General features: G+C 36.3%; 2 protein-coding genes across 2 annotated transcripts in view; both read right to left on the minus strand.

The window, feature by feature from the left end:
• The window catches only part of LOC116164624 (ecdysone 20-monooxygenase), a 7218-nt gene extending 1907 nt beyond the window's left edge, over positions 1 to 5311 (minus strand). Inside the window, exons 1-2 of the mRNA XM_031478824.1 lie at positions 5111 to 5311; positions 4483 to 5047 (exon numbers count right to left, since the gene is read on the minus strand). Coding sequence (XP_031334684.1) covers positions 4483 to 5047 — 565 coding nt within the window. The 5' untranslated portion in view covers positions 5111 to 5311. The remainder of the gene's footprint in view (positions 1 to 4482; positions 5048 to 5110) is intronic.
• A 2280-nt stretch (positions 5312 to 7591) lies between these two features.
• On the minus strand, positions 7592 to 17799 carry LOC116162744 (cadherin-86C-like). Its single transcript, XM_031476432.1, has 4 exons — positions 16888 to 17799; positions 16570 to 16834; positions 9864 to 11121; positions 7592 to 9808 (listed from the first exon to the last, which is right to left on the minus strand). Exons 1-4 carry the CDS (start codon positions 17512 to 17514, stop codon positions 7972 to 7974), a joined length of 3987 nt encoding a protein of 1328 aa, XP_031332292.1. The 5' UTR covers positions 17515 to 17799; the 3' UTR covers positions 7592 to 7971.
• Between the last annotated feature and the right edge of the window lie 7306 nt (positions 17800 to 25105).

A 25105-nucleotide genomic window follows, 5' to 3' on the forward strand; every position in this document is an offset into this window, starting at 1 on the left:
TGTCTCACAGTGGAAGCGTTTACGCGCGAACTGAAATACGCATGTTAACGTCAGAAATTGTACGTCCGTGTACGCACAAATCGCATTCGCACATTAGCTGCGTATCCATTATGAGTTGAGCAACTGTTCACAAACACAATCGTCTACAACCTGCGAATACGCATAAAAATCCGAACAAAATGGGATCGGTTCGCACGTCGCAATTACACGCACGTATACGGACGATTTATTAATCGCTAATGTGCGAAGGTCCGTTTGAAATCGTACGTTTGAATAGTTCGTCCGTAAACGTACGTATTCGTACGAATCCCAGTTCGCGCGAAAACGCTTCCACTGTGAGACAAGCCTTATAGAGGTACCCTGAGCATGGAAGACAAGATTCGCATTATTTATTATAACTGTCAATCAAATTGTTAGCACAAATCACAAAGAAAATGATCAGATTTGGGACTTTACAACATAAATAAACCGCCCTTTTATTTATTTAAATCGCTTAGCAGCAAGAAATGTTACATTTAAAATGGAAGATGTTACTTAGAAAGCTGGCAAATGAAGAATTTGAAAAAATTACAGCTGACAACTCGAAGAAAGTGTGTGAACATGTGGAAAGTGATTAATTTAAAAGAGAAGTTATATTGGTTGATGTTTCTGAACTTTATAATAAGTGTTAATAATGGCAGTGATGATTCGGATTTGTCAATTTCATCTGACGATTATTCGGATTGTGAACTTTTAGAAACGTAATGAATGTTCGCTAAATGAGTATTATCACCAATTGGATATCATTGTTAAGAAGTTGTATTTATTTTAAATAAATGTACACGTGTAGCTTGCTTACTACAATTAGCACTATAATTTCAAAAAGAAACCCCACCGATTGGACATATGCCGAAAGGTAGGCAAGACGCGTAGCGATAAAAAATTTGATATTGCACGCACACACAGTCTATAAATCTCGTTTTCCTAAGAATATTGCACGGATCCTGTGATCATGATACAAACGCACTGCATCAACATTATATAGGCCAAAATGATAATTGGAAACGAATTCACTTCCTGTCGCAACTTAATCTCCGTTACCATTACGCCTAAAATCATGCAATTAAAATTAAAATGTTGAACATAAACTTTACTTACTTACGGTTTTTTTGATATTCTGCAAGCCAGCAATGAATTCACTGCAGCACATCATGCCAAACAACGTAAACATAGTCCCAAATTTAAATGGCGTAGCTCTATGTAATAAAACTATTTCAGGAATAACAATTATGGACGCGTCTATCATTATGGCAAGCACTAATGTTATTCATATACATTTGATAACGCAATAATTACATAATATTTAGTGAAAAAAACCGTCCATCATGTTTAGGGCGAATATTTTTAGTTAGATTTGATTTCGCGCGATCGTGAAATGTGTCAACTGTCACATGACTTATGGGACGCGCTAAGTTTGTTTTAAGCGTCCGATTCGCGTACGACGTAGTGGTTAATGCAATAAAATGAGATAGAACATGTTTCTTCTTGGTTAGAAAGTAATGGAGAGATGTACAAATTTCTTTGATATGTTTTTTAAAAACCGAGGTACGTTTGTTAAGGATGGCTGTATCTAGGTATTTATATATCTATGGTTTGTAATAAAGTCACTAGATATAGAAAGTACCGCAATCATCCGCCATTTTTGGGCAAATTTGCTACCAACTTAAAAAAATTGACAAATAAAATCTGAATAGCTGTCATTTTTTATAACCTAACTTCATAGTACTGTCATGTTTTATAAAAATATATACAGATATCTCCAAACAGGTGGAACAATCCCTAACATTAAAGTAACTAGAATCTGGTAACTTCCGCCATTTTTGGGCAAAAATCATGCGTTCTCTCTCTAACACACGAGCCCAATGGATTGCGGTACTTTCTATATTTAGTGACTTTAAAGTTTTTATACTGGTAGCGCTATCTAACGGTAAAATTATAGCACCTCCGAAACCCATATCGAAATTATTTTCTTCAATTATCGATTTCACAAGTAATCTAACTCAAAATAGACTAGTGCCTGCATATCTACACTATAGCAGAAAGCTTTTAGTGAACATTTGAAGTCTCTAGCTATTGTAGTTGTGGAGATCTAACGCGGACAGCCGGCCTGCCAGCAATGACGAATATAATAGCGTATTTTTTTCAAAAATGCGCTAAAAATGACAAAATGTCGTTTCTTTTCGCATTTGATTTCAATTATCTCGTTAACTGTTGCCCTGGGCGAAAAAATGAATAGATATGGATTTGTTCAGAATCAAATTTTCTATAAGAGACAGTTGGTATGGAACGTTCATTTTCAAATGTTATTGTTTTTTATGGAAAAATATAAAAAAGGAATACCGGAAATTAACAATCATTCATTAAATCTTTTTTTCTCCAACCACCTGAATAAGACGCTATTTTGTGACAGTGTTCGGTACCTAAAATTGGCGTTTTGCGGATTAATCGCTTTCACCATGGCAACTGTACAAAAAGTGGATACTTTTGGTCCTAGTACCAAAAAGAAATTGACCTTGAAAGTTGGCCAATTAAAAAATTACAATCACGGAGTATGTCACATTGACATCGTTTTACATTGCAGGTTGTAAGATATTTCTATACATACAAATCAAATATTTTTGCATATTCAATGCAAATAATGCTGTTACCTATACGTATGTACAAGTACATGTATTAAAATTGATATACGCTCCCTATTTTTATTTAAACCATGTGTAACGTAATTTACATATTCAGTGAACGTAATTTTAATACGTATACAACCCGCCGTCGCGCGTAACGCCATCTACTTCAGACCCATTGCACTATTATCTGTCATTTTGAATTCAAAATTTGAAAAAGTTAATTGCAATTAATTTTAATTAAAAAACTGTATGGTAAGTTTTTTATGTCAATACAAAATATAACAATATTAATTGTGTATACAATAAAATGACTGAAACTGATAGCGACATGGATTGCACTCCGCCAGAGATTATAGAAACGGCAGAATATGCTACCTCAAGATTTATTTGCTCCCTACAAAGTCGCGAGAGGTGAGAAGTAAGAAGTAAGAACGAATAGGTTATAAGTTAACCTAAAAACTAAGAGTGGTATGACACGTGAGGACAAGAAAGCAGAAGTTCTTATACTAGTAGTGAAACTGTGACTGAATCTAAATTCGAATATAATTTGAAGTAAAGGGGGTTGGAGAAAAAATTTTATGTTTTATTCGTACAAAAAATGCGTTTTCGGGATTCGGAAGGTTGCTGGACTCCGCTAACGCGTCGTCCAGCAACTATCTTCCTCGTCCCGAAAACTGACATTTTTTGTACTAATGAAACAAATAACTATTGAAAATCCGTATTTGGTCGCTTCTTTTGATGACAAAACAATACCATGTATTTTTTCTACTGAATCCAAATCTGTAATTAAAAATACAAAACAACATCGCATTTTTGAGATAAAAACAAAAATGGGACTTTTTCATATGGAACGCCCTGTATATTATTATATCATATGACAGCTTATTAAATTCTATACAAAAGTTCTTAATACACCATAGCCAAAATACGAACCAAATAACCAAGATTTTTCAATTATTTTCATTTTGATCTAGTTCTCCATAAAAATGATGAAATGACGTTGTTTGTTCAGATTACTTCATTGCTTCAAATTTATCCCCCAGTATTAATATATGCGTCCCAACACAAACACAAAACAGTTTATTGTAAGACCAACTTCTTGCTATTAAATCTAGGTAAAAATAAAGATTTAATTTCAATCCATTTACAATATTTAAAAATCGCCATATTCTCAGATTCTCCATATACCTACATATTTAACGTATTAATACAATAATAAGTGAGTTTTATTTGATCTAATTTTTCTAAGTAGTACATCAGACTATTCATTATTTTGTCGTAATTCGCATAGCATTAAAGCATGGGTACACTGAGGTCATGCAGCATCATGATATTTCGAGTCATATTTCAATTAGCAAATTCCGAGGCAAATTCTTAAGACCTGAGCTGAATAATGTATATGCCAAAGGCAGTTAAAATTCAGAAAGTAGAGAAGAAATCTTGGAAGAAATAGATTTTTATGGACCCGAGCAAGGACCTATGAAAATCAGAGCTGCCATCCATCTCAAATTACTAGGCCGGGTCAACTGAAATCTTGATTAAAAAACATATTTAATCGAGTATTTAATTATTGAATCAAATTTAAGTTTATAATTTTCCTAAACAAACCCGAGTAGTATTTTCCCACGGCCCAGTATACGGGGCATTTTTTTGAAAAGTGGTCATGAAATCCAATTATCTCTATGTTCACTTTAAAAAAAAGGGCATTATACTCTGTAATTCCCCTAGATCCTTAAGGCAATACCATTACCAACAGTACAAAAGGGGCAATAGGTGTATACATTTGTACTGATGGGTTCCTGCACAAAATAAAAATTACCTGATACACGCTGCAGTTTAATTAAACTGCACCATTCCTCCACAATCTGATCAATTACAGGTGCAAAGCCAGCAATGGTTCTTGTACTTGTTAACTCGGAGGTGAGATTCATCCGTAAATGATGCCAAACGACACCTTGCTCATTCACAATTCCACCACTGGCATATCGGTCAGGTCTGCTCCTTCTATAATGAGCAATTGCTTCGGTTGGTGGACGAACTGGATATTTTCCACTAGACTTTAATACTCTTTCTATATCACATCGTTTAACCACACTAACAACAGGAATGTTAAACAGCGTTTCCTCCTTTATAATCGGGCCATATTGTAAAAATAAGTCGGCATATACCTCGTGCAATTTCGAAATTGAGTAATTTTTGAACCAAAAAATCCAACGGGTACCCAAGAAAGGTATTGATAACGGTCCCGGAATGTCAGCAATTGTCATTTGTCTCTTCTCAATATGTTTCCATAGCCAAGGTGGACGATATCCGACCACAATGTACATTATAATTAAAGCCAAAATAGCGCATATATCTTGAATCCGTAATAACTCGATCAACATCTACAAGCATTGTTTATAAACACAATTAACCTTACCTTCATCAAATGTAAATATTTTGTTTACCTTTGAAAAACAAGAAATTTAACAGAACTCTTCAATAAATGCGTTGTCAAGTGGATTTGATTTATTTTTTTTCTTAATTCTTATCGAACTATCGGTTATTGCTACTATCCATTGCAACAAACAGTGTGTTTGCGTTTATCAACAATTTAACTCAAAAACCACGTTGAAAAAAAACCGTTATAATTTAATTTGATCTTTGGCGCTGTTGACCTTTTTTAAACTCAAATACAGTGTTGTCACGATTATTTTTCATTTAATAATTTCAAATTTGGAAACCGAGTAAAAATAAAAACTCGTAGGTGGAAATAGTAGTTAAATATTATAACGTCCATTCACAAAAGAAAAGTTTTCAAATTTATATAGGTAAACCGCTTCGCGTTCGGATTCGGTAGGTACAGTATACTGTTTGTGCTAGGTATCACTGAACCTTTTATTATTACTGTTCTGTGCTGTAGAACATACTGGAACAATCGAGATCAAATTCTACCTACTTCTAAGTTCAGTTCATATTATTTAGGGCGTAACTCATAAGAGAAAATTTTAGAACGATACACGCCATTTCACAATTATAGTTACCTGTGTCACAACGGACTGTGTAATGTCACATAGAAATATGTACATGCAACTCAAATGTAACCACGTTCTTTAAAATTCATTAACTTATAACAGTAATTATTATTTATCACTCACAATTATAACGTAACACGAGCCGAAGCTTAATACTTTACAAACACCCATATTTCTCGAAAGTTCTCGAACGGACCCGAATATTCTAGAAAGTTCTTGAACAAACACTATTTTCCGGAAAGAATGCGTTAATATATCCGCTTTCGTTTCGTTTTTTATCGCCGATGAGTCGATGACTAATCTTTTGTGGTACCTCGATGTCTATCGGGATGCTTCTCTGGGCATTGTATTCACGATGCTCTGGGGTTGAAGGAGAAGACCAATATTTCCACCCCGGTGCCCTGTAATAGCACCTCTAGCATGTTACCCACCACGTGCAATTTCAACTTATCAACGTCACATCCGAACTTCGGAATTGCTAGATTTGGAAAGCCATGAATCTGTCGTTGCCGATTCAAGTGCTGAAGTGCATTCCAAAGATCTTCGTGTAGGGTTATTCACAAGACCGATCTTTTTGTTACCGCATAATAAACAAATCGTCCCTGTTCCTGTAGAAGAAAACATTGTACCCACCTAGGCTTCTCTAAACTCGCCCAAATAGGAACTTGAATTCTACGGCAATACCTTGGGACATCTCAACACTCTTGGCTACGCAATGAGCCAAAGCGTATTCCAGTGGTGCTTCAAACAAATCTTTAGATTCTTCACGTACAACACCAAAGCGTGCCTTTTGCGTTCCAGAGTAATGTGCCATTAACTCCCTAAAAATGGTTTGTCGTCACTTCTATCACATTCTCCGTTTCTGGATGTTCCTCTGGTTCGTTCTGACCCGTGTAACAGCTAACAGTTTGCGTATCTTATCATGTTTACAACTGTGTATATGGTCCTTCTCAAACTCTTTGTAATTTCGATGATACTCCCGTCTCTTCTGGGGACGATACAACCAAACCAAATCTCTGGGTTGATAACTACCAGCTTGCGCCTTCACGTCGTAGTGCACTTTCTATCTATCGCTTGCTGCATATTATGGTGAATGGATGGCACCCAATTTCTGACACAGGTTTTCCACGTACTCGTTCTCCGCAGTTTCTTCCTGGCCAGGTCTTGTATACCAAATTTAAAATAGCAGGGTAACCGGATTTCCTGGCCAAACAACACGAAAGTTGGGCTCTTTCCTGTAGTTTCCGGCACCCAGAGCTGGGTACTGCTCGCGAACGTTTCGCTCGAAAAAAGCGCTCCAAGCGGATAAAGTGCTTGCGAGCCATTCACTCGAGAGCAGTTTTCGGAGCGGCCGCTTGGTGCTCGTTAACTTAAAGTGCTGGGCGCTCGAGCGCTTTTTTCTTCCTGCGAGCGGTTTTTCCGCTCATGAGGGGTTTCCCGCTCGCAAGCTTTTTTTTCTGTTCTCGAGCGGTTTTTTCTGGCATTTCCAATATCGACAAATCCACGAACAAATCGCTGATAGTACGTGCACAGGCCCAAAAACTCCGTATTTTGTGTTTATCTTTTGTCTGGGCCCATTATTATACTGATCGAATTTTATCGGGATCCACGTTTTGGGGGCGTTGCACAAACCAAAGGGCACATGGTCAGTTGCCGTAACCCCGAGTCCCCGACCCTATTCTAAAGGCTGTTTTCTCCCGATGTTCAGGATCCTGTTGTCTGTGATAATACCAAACCAATCCATACCCAGAAGCTCGTTTGCTATATTTGTTTGATTTATTTTTCAATCCCAACCGATTATCAACTCCTCCTAGCATCATTGCAACATGTAATAATAAAAAAATTATACGTTTATTAAACAATTAATAGTATAATTACCTACTAAATACAAACTTGAACATATATTCAGCCTTATATGCAAGCACGTTACAAATATCTGTCGTGCTCAACAGTATGAACCCAAGATACTAGATTTAAAAAAAAAACTATTCTGTCACAGCCCCAATTACTGGTAACCCTCATTCCAAAAGCATTGAGTTTCAAAACACGCGCATTACAAAATTAAAATCACTAGGTATCACCTTTTATTGGCAACTTGGCAAAAATAACGTCGATGTCTTTGTATCAAAATACTATACTCTAGATATAACCTGACCCTTGAGTAACTGCCTACAACTAACAATAAAAGTGCCTACTTCATTGATTTAACGACATATTACACTAGTTCATCGTTGAATTTTACCTATCGGATAAGAATTAAACCAATGGAGTACCTACTTATAATTCCTAATTTTTCAAGTAGGAGGCGTCCCGCTTTCCGGCCTTAATTGACGCGTTTGCCTTTGTATATCAGCGTACGCTATCGAAAATACACTCTTCTTTTCCGCCATTGGTGGCCGTACCAAAGCAATGCCAGAATCGGCATCGTCCTCTCGTCTGCTCAAAGGCGGAGGTTCGAATCTATTTGCAGAATGTTGGATTAATCGATGTTCCGGCCCATTCTTGCTGCTTATTTGACTAGAGGTCTCTGATGCGGTCGTGTGGTTATTCCGTTTTTGATTCTTAGCTTCCATCGCCACTTGCCTCGAGCTCACACCGGAAGTTCCCGGTTTTTCCTTTTCTAGTCGAGCGGAGTTGTTTTGTTGCATTTTTTCGTACCACTCCATGTAACGTGGCTTTAAGTTTTCAATTTTCTTTCGGTTTGTTCTCGTTTTAGATCTTTTAATTATATCAGACTGACTTACGGATTTGATTGTACGCCCCTTATGTAGATTTTCTATATCTGCTAAGTTTTGAAGATCATTCTCAGAGTGATACCGCTGGGGCTCTGTAGGTTTTTTATTACCAGTTCCTCTAACGTAGGTGACCTTGTCAAGGCTATCATCGGAAAGATGTCGGTACAGGTGTGTTTGACCGACTGGTCCATCGTATTCGTGATCGCTGTCGTTTTCGTCTGAATTCATTAAGGACGCCGCAATTTCTTTTAAAACCTCCTTACGGATCGCGGATCGCGTCGGCCTATTTTTGGAAGATCGTTCATTTAGGAGTTCTTTGATGACTTGCAACCGCAGTCGATCTAGATCGCTTCTATTAGAAGCTTCCTGTAATTCGGCAGTTTCAACGTTACTTTCCGATTCTTCTTGAATAGGTGTGCGTATTTTTCGTTTAAAAGGCGGCCCGTCTTTTTTTCGTACTGTCGCGTATGTCGAGGTTCTCCTTTTCCTCGTTCCATAGCTTTCATCTTCACTTCCATCGCTTGCATCATTATCCGACCTAATTAAACGCCTCGGAGGCCGTAAATATCGAGGTTCCGTTTGTGTAAACGCGTCTCTGTCTGTTTGTGTACCGGCGGGTAAAGATTGTGTTTCTAGTCGAACCTCTCTTTCCCGTTCTAAAAGAATTTGTTTTAATAAATTGTTCTGCTCTCTTAAAGTAGCTTCCAGTTGATCGTGCTCGTTTTGGTTCTGGGCAATTTCGTTGGGCAAGGTTGCCGGAGGCGCCCTTGATGTCATCTGCTGTTGATCAATAAATCTTCGCATAAGAATTTCTTTGCCATTGTCATCCCCAACCGATTGTTCAACCAATGTGTTAGGTCTGTGTTGTTCCCCGCCTCGAGTAATTAATCTAAGTATATCAGTATTGCCTTCTCTGATATAAAGCTGTTCACGGGGATCATCTTTGATGAGCTGCGTCTTATGAACAACGCGTTTTCCTCCTCGTTCAGATCCCCTTTCAAACTCATGGCGTCGCAATGACTCAGCTTCATTCTCAACCACAGCGCCATCTGGTGTCCAAGCTTCTCTTCGACCAAACCATTCCGCAACTTGAACGGACTTACTCGAAAATCCGTGTCCAGAACCGCGCACAATTAACTTTGATACTTCTGCAGATCCTGTCTTTCGTTTACGGGGAGGAATATACAACGGACATGGCGCACATATACAACAGCAAATCAGTATAATAATTATAATTAAAAGAATTATAGCCAATGCAATAAGGATCCACCACGGCCACGCAATACCTGCCACTTCAGTTATATCCTCGCGTCTCCTTGAGCGATAGACCTCTTCTATTTTTGCAATGTCGATTATTGTATCGGGACCATATATAACCGTTGCAACCACTTGACTACTGCAAGAGATGTAAATAAATTAGAATATAAAAATGTAATTGAACGTTGTCTAACCTTGACAGTGCTTCGCCCTCATTTTCTTTGTAAGGATGAATATCTTCAACCATAACTTTAGATTTTGTTAACTTCTGTAACGTGGTTTCAATTTCCTGTCGATCGGGATTAAGACCTGGAACAATAAACGTGATGGTTGCCGTACGACTTCCTGGTGGGTAAATCCGAATTTCACATTTGCCTGACAATCTAGGCACTCCATCGTCCCATGCTCGAGCTTCTACAATTACCATCTCATTGTGATTCCACGTGGTTTTTACTCTTAGTTCACCTGTATTTTTGTCTAATGTTAAATTTGAGACAGGTGTTATAAGTTCATAGTGTACCACGTTATTCGGTGGCATTAAATCTAAGTCTATGGCTTTGATAAACGCTGGAAAGGTGAAATGTTTTCGATTTTTATCCAAAATGAATTCGTAGAACTTCTTTTCAAATTTTGGTATTTCGTCATTAACATCGATGACTTCAATAACCACAGAAGCGTTTGCTTTAAGGCCTTTGCCATCGTCGTCGATAGCCTCCACTGTAAATACAAATTTGGATATGCTTTCAGCATCCAACATTTCTGCCACTGTTACGAGACCGGTATTGGCATTTAAATTAAAAAACGTGTTGTTTGGCCCTATCAAACGTGTGTATCTGACATGCTCTCCCGATTTTGTTTCTACATCCGTGGCTTCAACTTTTAATACACTAGTACCGATTTCGGCACTTTCAAGGATTGACGAGCTCCACTCCAATTGGTGAAATCTGGGCGGAATATCATTAACATCATTGAGTGTTACTATCAGAGGTGCCGATATAGAATTATTTTCGCTGCCCAACTGCTTGGCTACAATGACACAATGCACGGTGTGAGCCTCTTCATAATCCAGCAGCCTAGAGTCTCGCACGGCTATGGAAAACTTTCCCCTTCCTTTAATAACGCTGGGCAATATATCAAACGTGCCGTTGTTATGCATTAATTCTAAGGTGAACAGCTCTCCAGGTTCCCCAATGACTTCCGCATTCGGTAGCTTCAACTTGGTTCCCGGTGGCGAATTTTCATCAAGATCCGTAGTGAATAATCGACTTGAGAAACGGACGGAGTTTCCTGTTGGAAGAGGTGGAAGTAACGCAATTTGAACAGATGTAGATAACGCCGGTGGTTCATCGGCCCCAACGCGAATTTCTTCAGCGACTACAGTCAAAATAACGGGCGCTCCAACATGCGATATTGCTTGAATCTCGGAAACGGGCCTTGCGAGTCTTAGTATACCTAGAAAAAATATAAGAATTTATTTATTGGCCAATTTTCAAACATCGACTTGTGGTGGAAATGCAAATTGAACTGTATAATTAATTACTTTATGGTATTGACGTAAACCATCTTCACGTTTTCCAACTGTAAAAACAGTTTCAGGAAAATTGGGGTTATCACGCTAATCATGAACTAATTTTTACTTTGCTTGGAAAACCTTCGCTCTCAAGGGAATCGCATTGATTTTTATTAACCTTTGCACTTATAATGTAGGTAGCTCGTTTCGTAGAAATAAATATACATATTCACCTAAAATGTTAGCCGAAAAACAATAGTTTGTCTGTGACCTATTTATCGAATTCGTGTAATGAAATTGATGTCCGATGAGCGATGACCCAGACAAGTTCCACGTTCCATAAATCATTCATAAATATAGGGTAAAGATACCTGAATGATCACATTTTGAACGATAAATAATGATTTTAAGCTTAATTAATGAATTAATCTATAATTATAACGTAGAGCATCTATGAAAACGTAGGACCACAAACTCAAGTTTTACCTTTGAGTTATAGCTTATAATTCCCGATTCCGCCTCCGAATTACGCAAAGAAATGAACGGGATCGGCGTGGGTTGGTGCTACACCACAATCGCATAGAGTGCATAGACCAAACAAAACAAAAACAATCAAATACATTGCTTCGTAGAGCTGATGTGAGAAGTAAGAGTGAGAACACGCTAAGGCTAAAGGAATTAGTTTTGTGAAAACGCTCTTTGAAAAAAAATGCATAATTGCGTGAAATAGAAAAGGGCCTTTAGGGACGAAACTAAAAGGATTAAAAACTTTTGTTTAGAAGATTGTGTAATGCGGTGCGCAAGGGAGAGCCCCGTCAGGTCCTAATGAGTCGAGTTACTTGGTTTTCAAGTTTTCAAGATGTGTTAAATTTTAAAAACTTTTCAACTCGTTCAAATAAGTGCCTGGTGCCTAGGGTTAGGACTACTTTTGAAAAAATCCAAATGCTAGAAGCATTTCGTGTAACAATTGAGGTACAAGTGGTTTTCCCCTATTTCGAGGCCGCTGAATGCCTATTGCCAAGTCTAAATATTTCGGCCCAAATGGCTTCAAATATTTGAATTGTTCTTCTTTTTTTGAGATTACTCATATTTAGGCCGAAATGGCGCCAAAATTTCAAGGTGTTGCTATTTTTCTCATAATGCTCGTAGTTTAGAGTAGGTACCATTTAAAGTACTAGAACGTCACCGGGAGTCAGTTTTTGAATATTGCGGTTTCTGTGGGCATCGATACGCTGGCGGACATAACAAAATGCAACATACTGTAATTAAATAAATACAATATTTGAACTGGTCGGCGCAACACGGTACCGTCACTAGTCACAATTTCACATGCTCGAAGGCAACAATCTCGTCCTTTAAAGTAGTTTGTAAAAGATACCTTCGGAAATAATCGGAATTTTCTGTTTTTTCTTAAAAATTTAAAGTATGATATAATATCTGTTTAATTGCGCAACTTTTCCCTAATTTTACCGCGAATGTGTAATTTAAAGTGACGCGTTCATCCCCATTATTAAACCATTTTTATCTGAGCTAGCCTAGAGAGTAAAGTAGGAAAAGTAGGTCGCAACGTACTAATAAATGGGTAAAATTAAAATTCCGTACAGCGGGGATTGGCTTCTTATTCCTGTACATAAACAAGATCTCAAAAATGCCACAACCTGATGCAAGTTTGCTTGTATCCGTAATTCATACAGACAACTTTATACTGAAATTTCCATTCAACAAACAGATACGAGTAAGGGCGATGCCAAGTACCGGCACGAAGCGATCCGTTTTCCATATTTCCACAGATATACGTATATGTGTGATATTTCTAGGTTGCTGTTTTTTTTTTCCAAGGGAGGATAGCATGATTCGTTATCTGAGTATAACGCATATTGTAAAATTCAGATGTGCGGATGCGGAAACCGCAATGTCACCTTTCTTTCTAGAGACATTTTTTTTCCAAATTTTTGCCAAAGAGTCTTCTAGTAAAAGCAAACATACCGCATATTTTGAACATCAGGTGTGCGCATGCCATAATTTATTTGCCTTTGTACACCTAAATAGATCATTACATGACCTTTCGGGAAGTAGGTACTGATCAATTCATGGAAAATGCGATAAAGTTACTCGCTTTAAGGCGAAAACCTTTTCTTCATTGTTGGAAATTACAGTTTGTTTCAGTGATACCAGTTCTTTGGTTGTAATCAAATCTGTTTAGCATTAAGGAGTGTGATTTTGAAAATGACAGTTTAGATCAGGGACAAATCCAGTATTGGTACGTGAATACGAAATAGGAGTTGCATTTTCTAGTATTTTTTTACGAATCAAACTAATATTTTTTAAATAAGAGAGATGGAAAGAACAATGGAATTGGAAAAACTATTTTTATTCTTAATATATTCAATTCATTAAGGGCTGTTTAAAATTTTTATTATATAGCTATCCGTGGATAAAATAGAATTAATTGTTACAGTAAAATGTTTGCCAGTGCCGTAGAGGTTCAATGTTATTTAATGCAAATACGGGGTTTCATAACCCTTGTAAATGTAACTAAGCCGTTAGAAGGTATTTTATAAAGGGTAGATATAGGTACTTCTATTGTTTTTAAAGTGTGTTATTATCTGCCTACTACAATTATAAGTCATTTGTTCATTTCTTTTAAAAATAAGCAACTAATTTTTCAGGAGATCCAATTTATTTACATTTTAACAGTGTGTTGTCCTCCTCCTCCTCCTGTCCTCACTATTTTGAATTACATTTTACTTTAAGAATCAGAATGATCATAATAATACTAGAGATGCGAGGATCCTATAAATCAATTATAAGGGTAATGTCCTAACCGTACTTTAAAAGGTAGGACAATGATCTGAGAGGTTTGATCTGAATTTATCATAAGTGATTTATAATTCATACAGTTTAGAAATAGTTCGCGCAAATAAAATAGGAGCCTAAATTATTTCCGACAGTCACAAAGTTGTAAAAAGGATGAATTTTTATTATAATAATGCCAGATAATCTAATTACAGGTGTTAATCCAATGGAAGCGTTTGTGGTACACTGCAATTTTATTAGAATTTGAACAGTCAGTAAAAGGCGTAACGTTGAATTTCACTTTAGTTCGTAGTTTTACTCTCATAGTATGTTTAAATTAATTTTCTATCTAAATAGAAAAGGTTACATTGACCTTAGTAAAATAATATCATCATTACTTGATAGTAACATAATCATCTCAATATCAATAACTAAATTGGAAAAATAATATGAGGGTAGTTGCGGTTAATTTCAAGTATCTAATGGTAGTAAGGTTACCTAATAGATCCCGTGTTCCTTGCGTGTAAAAAATATTTGATATTTTAAGCCATCAGCCACCATAAAGGTAATCACTTTCTAATAAAAAGAGTAGGTATACACAATTATCTTAGGTTACTTTTACTTACACACCCAATTTTTTTAGAATATTTTAAATTGTCGGAGTTATTTGATCAACGCAAAGCAATTTGTAGCCCTTTGACAAATGTTAATTGATTTATTGCTACGCAATTAGATTGATTAGTATTGGATATGTTACGTTACAGATACAGATAATTGTAACAACAGTCTACCGCCTAGATGTTATTAAAAACAAGTAATACCATTACCATTACTTCATCTTAAAGGTTTATTTTCCTAGTCTCCTTTATTAACGAGCTCCTAGTGACTAGTGAGTTCATAATTTTGTAATATCTGTCCGTTACCACCATATCTCGAAAGCGAATAGATGATTCATGAAAGTGAGGCTTGCGATTGACGTATTACGTCTGTCCATCTGTTCGATAGCACGATATCTCGAAAACGAATGAACCGATTACGATGAAATTTTTTTGCTTACTTATGAAATTTATATATTTGAGGTCATGTGAATAAAAATATCCAATTACAGCAACATTACACTGATAACAGATCCCATGGGCTGATTTCACTTCGTTGCTACAGATACGCATAAATGTCAATTTTGAAGTTTCACATAAATTAATATAAATTCAACATGTCACGATTTGGTTGCGATAATGATGAGAAGATAAACGCAATTATCGAGTCAAATACACCCAGAAATACTGTATACAGTAAGAAATTTGTTTGGAAAGCTTTTATGGACTTTTGCAGTATTAGAAATTATGTATTAGATGGAAGCCGAACGGTAGAATTGGCGTCAATTTTAAAAGATTGGGCCGTGAATATGAGAAGAAAAGATGGTACACAGTTTAAAGAAACTACGGTCAAAACTATGTGGAATGTAACAAGTAAGCTTTTACAAGAAACGTATTTTCACTTTTTCAGGAAAGTAATGTTATAATTGACCCGGCGAAAGATGCAGTCTGATCCTACTAAAAGAAAACAAAGTTCTGTAGCATTAAGTTTGACAGAAGTAAACAAAATGATCAATTTGTGGGATGAAAACTCCTTAAGGGCTGCAACGGAAATTCTACCATATAGCCATATAGTCAGTTATTGAAACTAACACCTCTGGGTCTTCGTTTAATTTTTCGAATTGTTCATTTACTAATTGTACCTTTAAATAAATAATTTTGTGTTTGCATTTATTTTTAAAAAAAGCAAAAAATTTTCTTTCGAATAACCATCGAACATTGATAAATCCTCAAAAATTTCATTACAGATTTCTCAAGCTTGTTGCTTATTGGAAACAGACCTCCGCCTCCAAGCAACAAGCTTTTGAAATCTGTTATGAAATTTTTTCGTACAATTATCAATGTCCTCGGGTTATTACTACTGAAAATTTCCAAGTGGACTCTTTATTTGCTTTATAGATCGGAGTTTGGGAATTGGAAATGTATAGGCCAAAACATAAGAAAGGCTCTTTTGACTTCTCCGTTTATTATGAACCGAATTGGATGAAATTCAAAATGAGCGTAGCTTTGGCCATATAGGTTATACGCAATGCCAAGCTAGAGCCATAGGAGCTCTTTTGCTATATTTGCTTAATTTCTTGTTATAAATATTTTTATGGAGTACTGAAGATGATATTACAATTGAAAGTTATGACTAACATGTTTTTAAAGAATCTAGACGCAAAGTTTTGAAACCGTGACTAAAGTAATTCAGAGTACTTTGAACCCAATTAAACTAGTCACCACTAGCGATTATTTAACAAGAAATATGAGCCGTAGGGGAAGGGGCGTAACTTCAATTATCACATTGAGATGCAATTTAAAGTTCACTTCCTTGACAATTAAAATGTCTTTTCCGTCTAAGTGACATAAAAAAAATACCAAATATAGTCAAAAATATGCTGCTAATATGAATAAAATTACAAGGTGAAGGAGGCCACCGCACGAGTTCCGGAAGCTGCATATCGTTTAATCTAACACGAAACCGCAAGTGCTTTACAGAAAAAATCAATACTTTACCCTTATCATCAGACAGGTTAAAAAACGAAGTAAATGGATTTCCTTCTGATACTAAACCATAACGGATGGCTCTCGGATTTCCACGATCGCCATCTTCTGCATGAACTGTTAAAATATAATCGCCCGGTTTTATATTTGGGTCCAGCACAGTTACCGGGGGGGCCAATGTGAAAACTGGCGGGGTGTCTTGCTCGTCCAAAACTGCGATTAATAACGGCCATGCTGCGATGTTGCGTGAATCATTTCCAGGCTCGGTCCATGCATCCTAAAACACAAGTCACAGTATACGTACAATTTTTGAGTGTAGGTATCACATACATTGGCCAAAACGGTAATGTGATGCGATCTTTGAGTTTCATAATCTAAAGACCCAATGAGTATAATTGCCGCTTCAGCATCCCTTTCATTAATAAGACGTTGTCTGAGACCAAACAAAGACGATCCCCACAATTCTACAAACGCGCCCTTTTCTCGGGCCGGATTTCCGCGTGCTATAACGACACCTAGTTCCGTATTTCGCTTCGCAGCCTCTGACACTTGAATTAACGACGGTGCTCCAGGAAATATGTCAGCAATGGGGGTCGTGGCATTTGTTGCCCGAAAAGAACACCTCATCCTTACTGTCATACCTCTTGGGTTCCTCAAGGCTACAATAAAATCATAAAATCTGCCCGGTTCCAACTTCTTCTGCAGTACAACATTAGCTTGACAGACCGAATTAAATCGACTGCAATTTAACGTTTCTAAAGACACAATTGTACTATCGCCCTCTAAAAGAAAATCTAAAGGAAAATCAAATGAGGTATCGGTGGCACGTAAACGGTAAATAACAGAAGAAACTGCGGCGTCCGCTGGTACCAATGCGTTTTGCATAGTTGCGGTCGGATCAAATCGAGGGTAAGATAAGACCATAAGTGGTGTGTGTAATATTAAGAACCACCACATTATAAAGAAAATGTTCTTCGTAACATCCGTCGTTTAATAGTGTGCACGCCAACCCTAATCGCAATCAATTATTCTCACACATTATTATTTTATTGCTTTCGATGGATTTCGTGTTTCACAAACGTGTCATGTTAAAAGCATTATTGACCCTCGTTAATTTAAATTAATTAATAGTTTACCGACGTTTCACGATATTTAAAAACAAAGCATACAAACTTTTCCGTCTTTTTCGCTATAGTTCGCCGCATTCGCGTACCGAATCTTGTAGGTGATATCACCACATAAGTATAGTACAAATGACTACTGAAAAGAGGTTAAAGTCAATCTTGGTCATCTGGTCATAGCAGTGGCCGGTCGCCAGGATACATACGCATAACAAACTTCTTTAATCGATTTTCCTATTGGACTACTGGACATTGCTTCCATTCAGTGTTCTCTACCCTAACAGGTAACATTGCTGGTTTATGGATGGGCAGCTACGAGTAGCAATGAACTTAATATTTATAAACTAGGTACATATTATATAATTTAAAGAGAGGGTAATAGTACGTTCCAAGTTCCATGAAACTTAGCATCACAGTTGTTGAGTAAAGGCTCCATACCCTGCAGTTAGAGCGATCATATGTTACTATTTTACTAACAGTGGTAAATGCAGTGCCGTTTTTAAGTTTTTCGGGGCCCTGGGCCATTCGTTCGTGGAGGCCCTCCTTACCCTCAATAAAAACGGCACAATGTTTGCATTTTGTGACGAAAATGACCGGACTTTTATTTTATTGAACTGCAAAGTCAATGTCTTACCCATGGGCAAAACCTCAGTGTAATACCCACTTTAGGCTTTTTATCACTTATTAGGACTTTTTAACTTTCTAAATGGTAACCTTATATACACGATCTGCAGAATTTTAGAATTTCCGGTATCCCTTACTCTATGCAATATGCATTAATTTTGTTTAAATCTGCATTTACTTTAAGGCGGCAGATTTTGCACAAAAATTTTTTCATTCACACAAACTTTTGGGGGCCCCTCAGGACTTGCCATAAAACGGCACTGGGTAAATGATAGCTTTGATGATAGGTACATTTATAAGTCTTGGTATTTTTGCAATGGTAATGGTCAATCATCATTAGATTACAGATGCTCCTACATAGATACCTATTATTGCCATAGTGTAATTCATACACTATGCTATTCCTTAGGTTAGATATAGGTACTTAAAACAATCTATCTATTTTATAATAAACTATGTGGATGGGGAAACGCAAAATCTATATATTTAGCCAAAATTAATAAGATTACTTATATGCATAAATCATTTAAATTCACCTTTAATTTAGTAATCAATAAATGGAAGTCGAAATGTACCTCGGGGAAGCAAGAAAAATTTAAACTTCTTAAACAATATTTAATTCAACAGGTGGTTAAAGTTCGACAGATTAAAATAAATTCTACTCGATATTACAATAAACAGTGATATTACAATAAAATTCATTTTTTATTATACCTGAATCACAATCTCCGTTTTAAACACTCAAATGCGTGCGAAAAAGGGCCTTTAAAACACACGTGCTTTAAAGTTGCTAAGTAACGATACTTCAAGTATGACTTTTGAAACTGTCATCTGGATGAAATAAAAAATCCTCTTAGGTCGCTTTCTGTAAATGCAGAACATTTCTTTGGCTTTTGTACCTATCCTTTGGTTGAAGCTTTCACAAACGCGCGTAGTTTAGGGTATGCTTCCAAATCTGTTCCACTTTTTAATCGCAGCACTGCTTTAAAGTTTTGAATGAATGCACCAAAATATAGAAGATTTAAATACCTTTGACATTTCCTTCATATATGCCAGCATTATTGATGCATTTAAGACTGTATTCGTAAGTAACTTCCTATTCGTCTATGGAAACAACTTTTCATATTCTTTATAATAGGCTTTACCGGAGTTGGATTTTACACCTACCAACGTTTGTTTAGATTTTACAACAATCGATTTAATGGGCGGTGTATTATCTTTTTCACTTATAATTGCACAAGAGGTTTGTATTTTACCGAATAAATTTGGGTTGTTAAGGTAATGAAAATCTGTTGCCTAGCAATTAGACGAGAAAAACTGTCAACTAATAAAAATGCGACACCGAAGGTGGAGCATTTTTAGGTTGACAGTTTTTCGAGTTCAATTGCTAAAAGGAAACAGATTTGAATTGCAACAACCCAAATTTACTCGGTTTAAATATAAACCTCGAGTGTAATTCGGCAGGACAATTTAACGAACAAGAAATTCACCAAACTAGTCAATTATTGACAGACGTCAAGCTAATCATATGGGAAAGGATAATGCGATAATTGTTCCAAAATGAAAAGTGAAAAAACCACTAGTGCATTTGTCGCTGCAAAAGTTGCAGGTAACTTTTGCCGCTGTCAAAGTGACAATTGCACTGCGGCTTATGCGATTTTTTATACATGAGTTGAATTGTCACTTATAATTGCACAAGAGGTTTGTATTTTACCGAGTAAATTTGGGTTGTTTAGGTAAAAAAAATCTGTTGCCTGGCAATTACACGAGAAAAACTGTCAACTAATAAAAATGCGACACCGCAGGTGGAGCATTTTTAGGTTGACAGTTTTTCGAGTCCAATTGCTAAAAGGAAACAGATTTGAATTGCCACAACCCAAATTTATTCGATTTAAATACAAACCTCGAGTGTAATTCGGCAGGACAATTTAACGAACAAGAAATTCACCAAACTAATCAATTATTGACGTCAAACTAGTCATATGGGTAAGGATAATGCGATTATTGGTTCGAAAATGAATAAGTGAAAAAACCACTAGTGCATTTGTCGCTGGAAAAGTTGCAGGTAACTTTTGCCGCTGTCAAAGTGACAATTACACTGCGGCTTATGTGATTTTTTATACATGAGTTGAATTGTCAATGGAAATCGTTTAATTCACAAAGACGATGATTTTTATAAGCAAACGTCAAGTGACATTTCCATGGCAATCGTGAAATTACGAACACCCAGCCCAGTTGATTAGACACGTATTCGAGTATAACGTCAATATGACTTCATTGTATTCCCTATTTTTAAATTATACTGCAGGTATAATAAAAAATACTATAAGATACACGTGTATAACTAGTCTTTAAAGCACTTGCAACGTTAAAGGCACTCCGCTTTGCGTCGTGCCCTTAAACTCGTTGCGCGTGCTTTAAAGACTTGATTATACACTTGTATCTTAATATACTATTTTGGCGCCTACTTTTCCTACAACCCACCCGAGTATCTTTCTTAAATCTTGTTACTCCACACACAAGTCCACATCACATCGCATTAGAGTTGATTGAAACACCAAATGAATCAATTTAATGGAGAAGTAACACGGGAACTTTTCACAAAAACGATTTGAAAGTGATGTGAGCTTTAAGAATTCTAAGCAGAAAGTATAGCTAGTGGAGAACATGGCAGTGGCTACGAGCGCAATCGTTTAGGGGGCGTAAAATTTGGGTAACAACTTAAGACGATATCGGTAAACGTATAAAAAGTAAAATTGTTCAACGAAACGAAACGAGAATGTACATTTAATCTAATTTTGCAGTTACGTTACTTTTCAGTTCCCGGTAACTCAGCAGCAATATGACATACCCTTCACAAAAACGTGTGTTTACAGTATCCCAAGGCTCATGAACACCTTAGAGAGGCACCAGGAAACCGCTAAATGTTTATATTTTGCGCATCTTGGAAAGAAAATGCTTTTTAGATCGTCGCTCCGAAAATATTGATTTCTGTTTAAGAATTGAAGATAGACGCTATTGATTTAATTTCTAGGGTTGCGTTTCAGCCGCTGCAATTAAGTCGCCGTTTGTAACCGTTCCCATCAAGATCTTTCAATTGTCTTCATTGTTTCCGAAAGTTCTTGTCATTTAGAAGAAGGAGAAATTAATATTTTGTCATTTCAATCACGTTAAGCCATTATTATCAGGTTGTTTTGTTTCGTATGGTAAATTAAAATGTGTATTAAAACTGCAAGGCCATGCTTTTTCTTACACATCAGTAATTTCTACCGCTCCATTTAATTACAAGGTTAAGCTTTACTTTCCGTTTCATTAATTATAAGAAGGGGGGGGGGGGATATTATTTCGTTTTCCTGCATTTACCTTCCCGTAAATACCGCTATCGAATCCGATTGGTTACTGTTCCCGCTTAGGGAAATTGCTGTGCGCTTTAATTTTGTTTTAGCATTTACTAATAGTCGGTCGACGCTTGCCCTTTAGAATTCCTGGAACTGCCGTTTATTCCGGTTGAGGCTGCCGAGACCGATGCGATATACCGCTCCTACCGCCGAAGGCAGTACCCTTGGTGGCGCTAAAGTCCTTCCGCCCGTCCATTCGGTCCGCCGACAAAACACCCAGGTTGCTGCCAAATGCTGCTACTTTCGTCCTCTCACATGATTTATAATTTATAAATTTATTTATTTATTTGTAAATGAAATTATAATCATTATTCTGCTAAATTTTTCATGCCATTTGTGGGCGGACTTACTATCGAAGTCGCATTAATACCGGATGATCGAAATCGTTTTTGGGCTGTAACTTTTTGATCCGATCGGTACTCTACGTGGCTGAAAATCACTACCAGCCTTTCGTATATCCTTAAGAATATGTGTACCAATTTTCAAAGGTTTCGATCGGTCGTTTCCAAACAAAGGTTCATGCACACGGGCAGACAGACGGACGGACACAGCAATACAAAATTATAAACGATCTCGATGATTGAATTAGGATTATTTTTTAAGTCGAAATCAACTCCGAGTTGTAATTCCTAATTATAAAAATATCTTGGGCATTTTCGCTCTACACTTCCGTACTATTGACTTTCCAGTTAAGTAGTCGTTCGTATTTTTATGACTTTATATTACGTATAAGTATACTTATACAACCCTTCATTTATAACTTCTATAAATAAAGTAGGTGGTAAGTAGATATGCAAACGAGTATTATTAAACATTTAATAGGTAGTAGGTATAGGTAAATTGACATCATTATTTAAATTAGGGGAGTGACGTAAATATTACCCTATAGGTACCTATGCCAATTTAACAGGACATTTATGTACCTAATTAATGGATAAATTTGAATTGGAAATGTAATAATATTAACATTATTCTGCAAAGGGTAATAATTAGTATTCTAAAGAAACGAAACGATATTTCATATTCATTAAATTAATGAATGCGGTCTATTAAGTATAATAAGAAAATTATTTAGTTAACAGAAAACAAACTTTGGTCAATGTTGTGGTAGAAACGTTATAGCTGGTGGCTTGGACTGTCGATTAAATTTTAATCGACATGGTGGCATGGATTTTTTTGTCATTAACTAAAAGAGCTAGTAGAGATTTAAAAGCCTACTTTCAGCATTTTTTTGTAACAAACATAACTCATAAAAAAATCAGGACAAGGTTATTTAATCGATGTTTGCATTTGCATTCAGAATGTAAAACGTTATATCAAAACACTCCATCTAAATAGTTATTTAACATGCATCAATTCAGAAATCTCTAGACCAGCAAAAAAGTAAGTAGGGTAGGTAGCACTTACGAGTTACGATGCAGAAAAATAACTACGACACATTCGGAAATCAAAATCATCCCAACTCGCCTAATTTATAGTGTCCCTAGTACCAAATAAACCCCTAATGCAGATTTTAAATAAACTAAACAAATATAGAAAAGGAGCTCCTGGGTATGGCTATAGCATGTGCAAAACCAAAATTTAAACCTGATGTTAGTTTTGCTTTTATTTAAAGTGTATATGTATGAAATTTCATTTAATATTGCTTCCATAAATAAGAAAGTGGGCACTGCACATCCTACACAAAACCAAATTTGGGAAATGGGGCTACATTTGCTTTTAACTTATTCCAAGTGGCTATGTATCAAATTTCATTTGAATGCCTACATAAATAAGAAAGTTGGCACTGCGCATGCGCAAAACCAAATTTTGAAACTGGCGTTAGATTTTCATTTATTCCAAGTGCCTATGCATCAAATTTCGTTTAAATTCTTCCATAAATAAGAAAGTTGGCACAGCGCATGCGCAAAACCAAATTTTGAAACTGGCGTAACATTTGCGCTTTTATTCCAAATGGCTATGTATCAAATTTCATTTAAATGCTTCATAAATAAGAAAGTTTTCAATCCGGTTTGTAAATGGTCGAGATGCGAAAAGGAAAAGAACACTGTGAATGTTGATCGATTAGGCGTAACTTTTGGAATTGCGTTTTATATGGCTAAAGCTATACGCATATTGAATTTCATGCAATTCGGTTCATAACTCACGGAGATGTCAAAAGGGCCTTCCTTATTTTTTGCGCTATATTGCCAATTCCGAACTCCGATTTACAAATTTGATAAAGAATCCACTTACAAAATTTCATCGTAATCGGTCCACTCGTTATCGAGATATCGTGCTAACGTACAGACGGACAGACACAGCTTCGTTAATAATGAAACAACAAATTATTACATGTGAGAAGTTGTACCCTGCATATACAATGCGATCAAAAATGAGTTCCTGTCGAATCACCTTTGGAATTTTTGTTTACATGGGAAATCTTACTTAACTTGAACTTCCAAAGGTGACTCAACAGGAACTCATTTTTGGGCGCCTGTTAGCTACAACTTACGATTCGGTGCACACATTTTTCAGACCTGGCATCAACCACACAATTTTTAGAAAGGGAAAAGCTTTCTGCGCCATCTGCAGAGCACAAACGTTAGGTTACCTTTAACATTTAATTAAATAATTATTTAACGAATTTTTAAACGGTCCTTACTCCTTAATAAATATATTAATTTATAACAGATATTATATTTATCGCTTACATGTACTCAAATTTATAACACGACCACGAATATCACCTTTTCTATCCATAGACATATTATTCTCATATGTCTATTACTTCTATCACTTCGGCATCGATATTCGAAGTTCTATTAAACAGAATGTAATTTTCTTATGTAACAAACGAAACGCTTCTAGATAGTTCTAGAGTCATCTGCATTATCCTTCTTTCAGGAACGAACACGCCCACGTCCGCTTTATTCATAAATTATCGCCGGTGACTATCCTTTCTCGACTTGATGGCGCCTTGATATCGCTCTAGAAAATTCCCTACAATAAAATCAAAGAAAAATGTGTGGTTTATTTTATAGGTCAAAAATAAAATCTTGATTTGCGACTTAGGTACGTTCAGATTTGTAAAACTTGCAATAAATTTCAAAGGCCAAAAATCAAAATTTTCACTTTATTCAGAGCTACCACACCAATTTCTACCAACTTAACCTTCATACTAAACGAACATAAATATTTGTAGAGCGACTAATATCGAAAATCAATCAAAAACAGTAGAGTTGAAGAGTGTGTGAGGAAAGCGATAGTTGAACCTACTGCAGAAGAAAAGGAGAGTAGAAAGGCAGTCGACACGCAGAGGTGAAACGAACGCGTAAATTATAAGTAAAGAAGTTTCCTAAGTAAACCCAAAATAATGTAGGTACCTACTTTAATTTTGTGTGTTATTTTTATTATTTTATTGTA

This window comes from Photinus pyralis, unplaced genomic scaffold, assembly GCF_008802855.1.
Source record: "Photinus pyralis isolate 1611_PpyrPB1 unplaced genomic scaffold, Ppyr1.3 Ppyr1.4_LG2, whole genome shotgun sequence".
Classification (NCBI taxonomy): Eukaryota; Metazoa; Arthropoda; class Insecta; order Coleoptera; family Lampyridae; genus Photinus; species Photinus pyralis.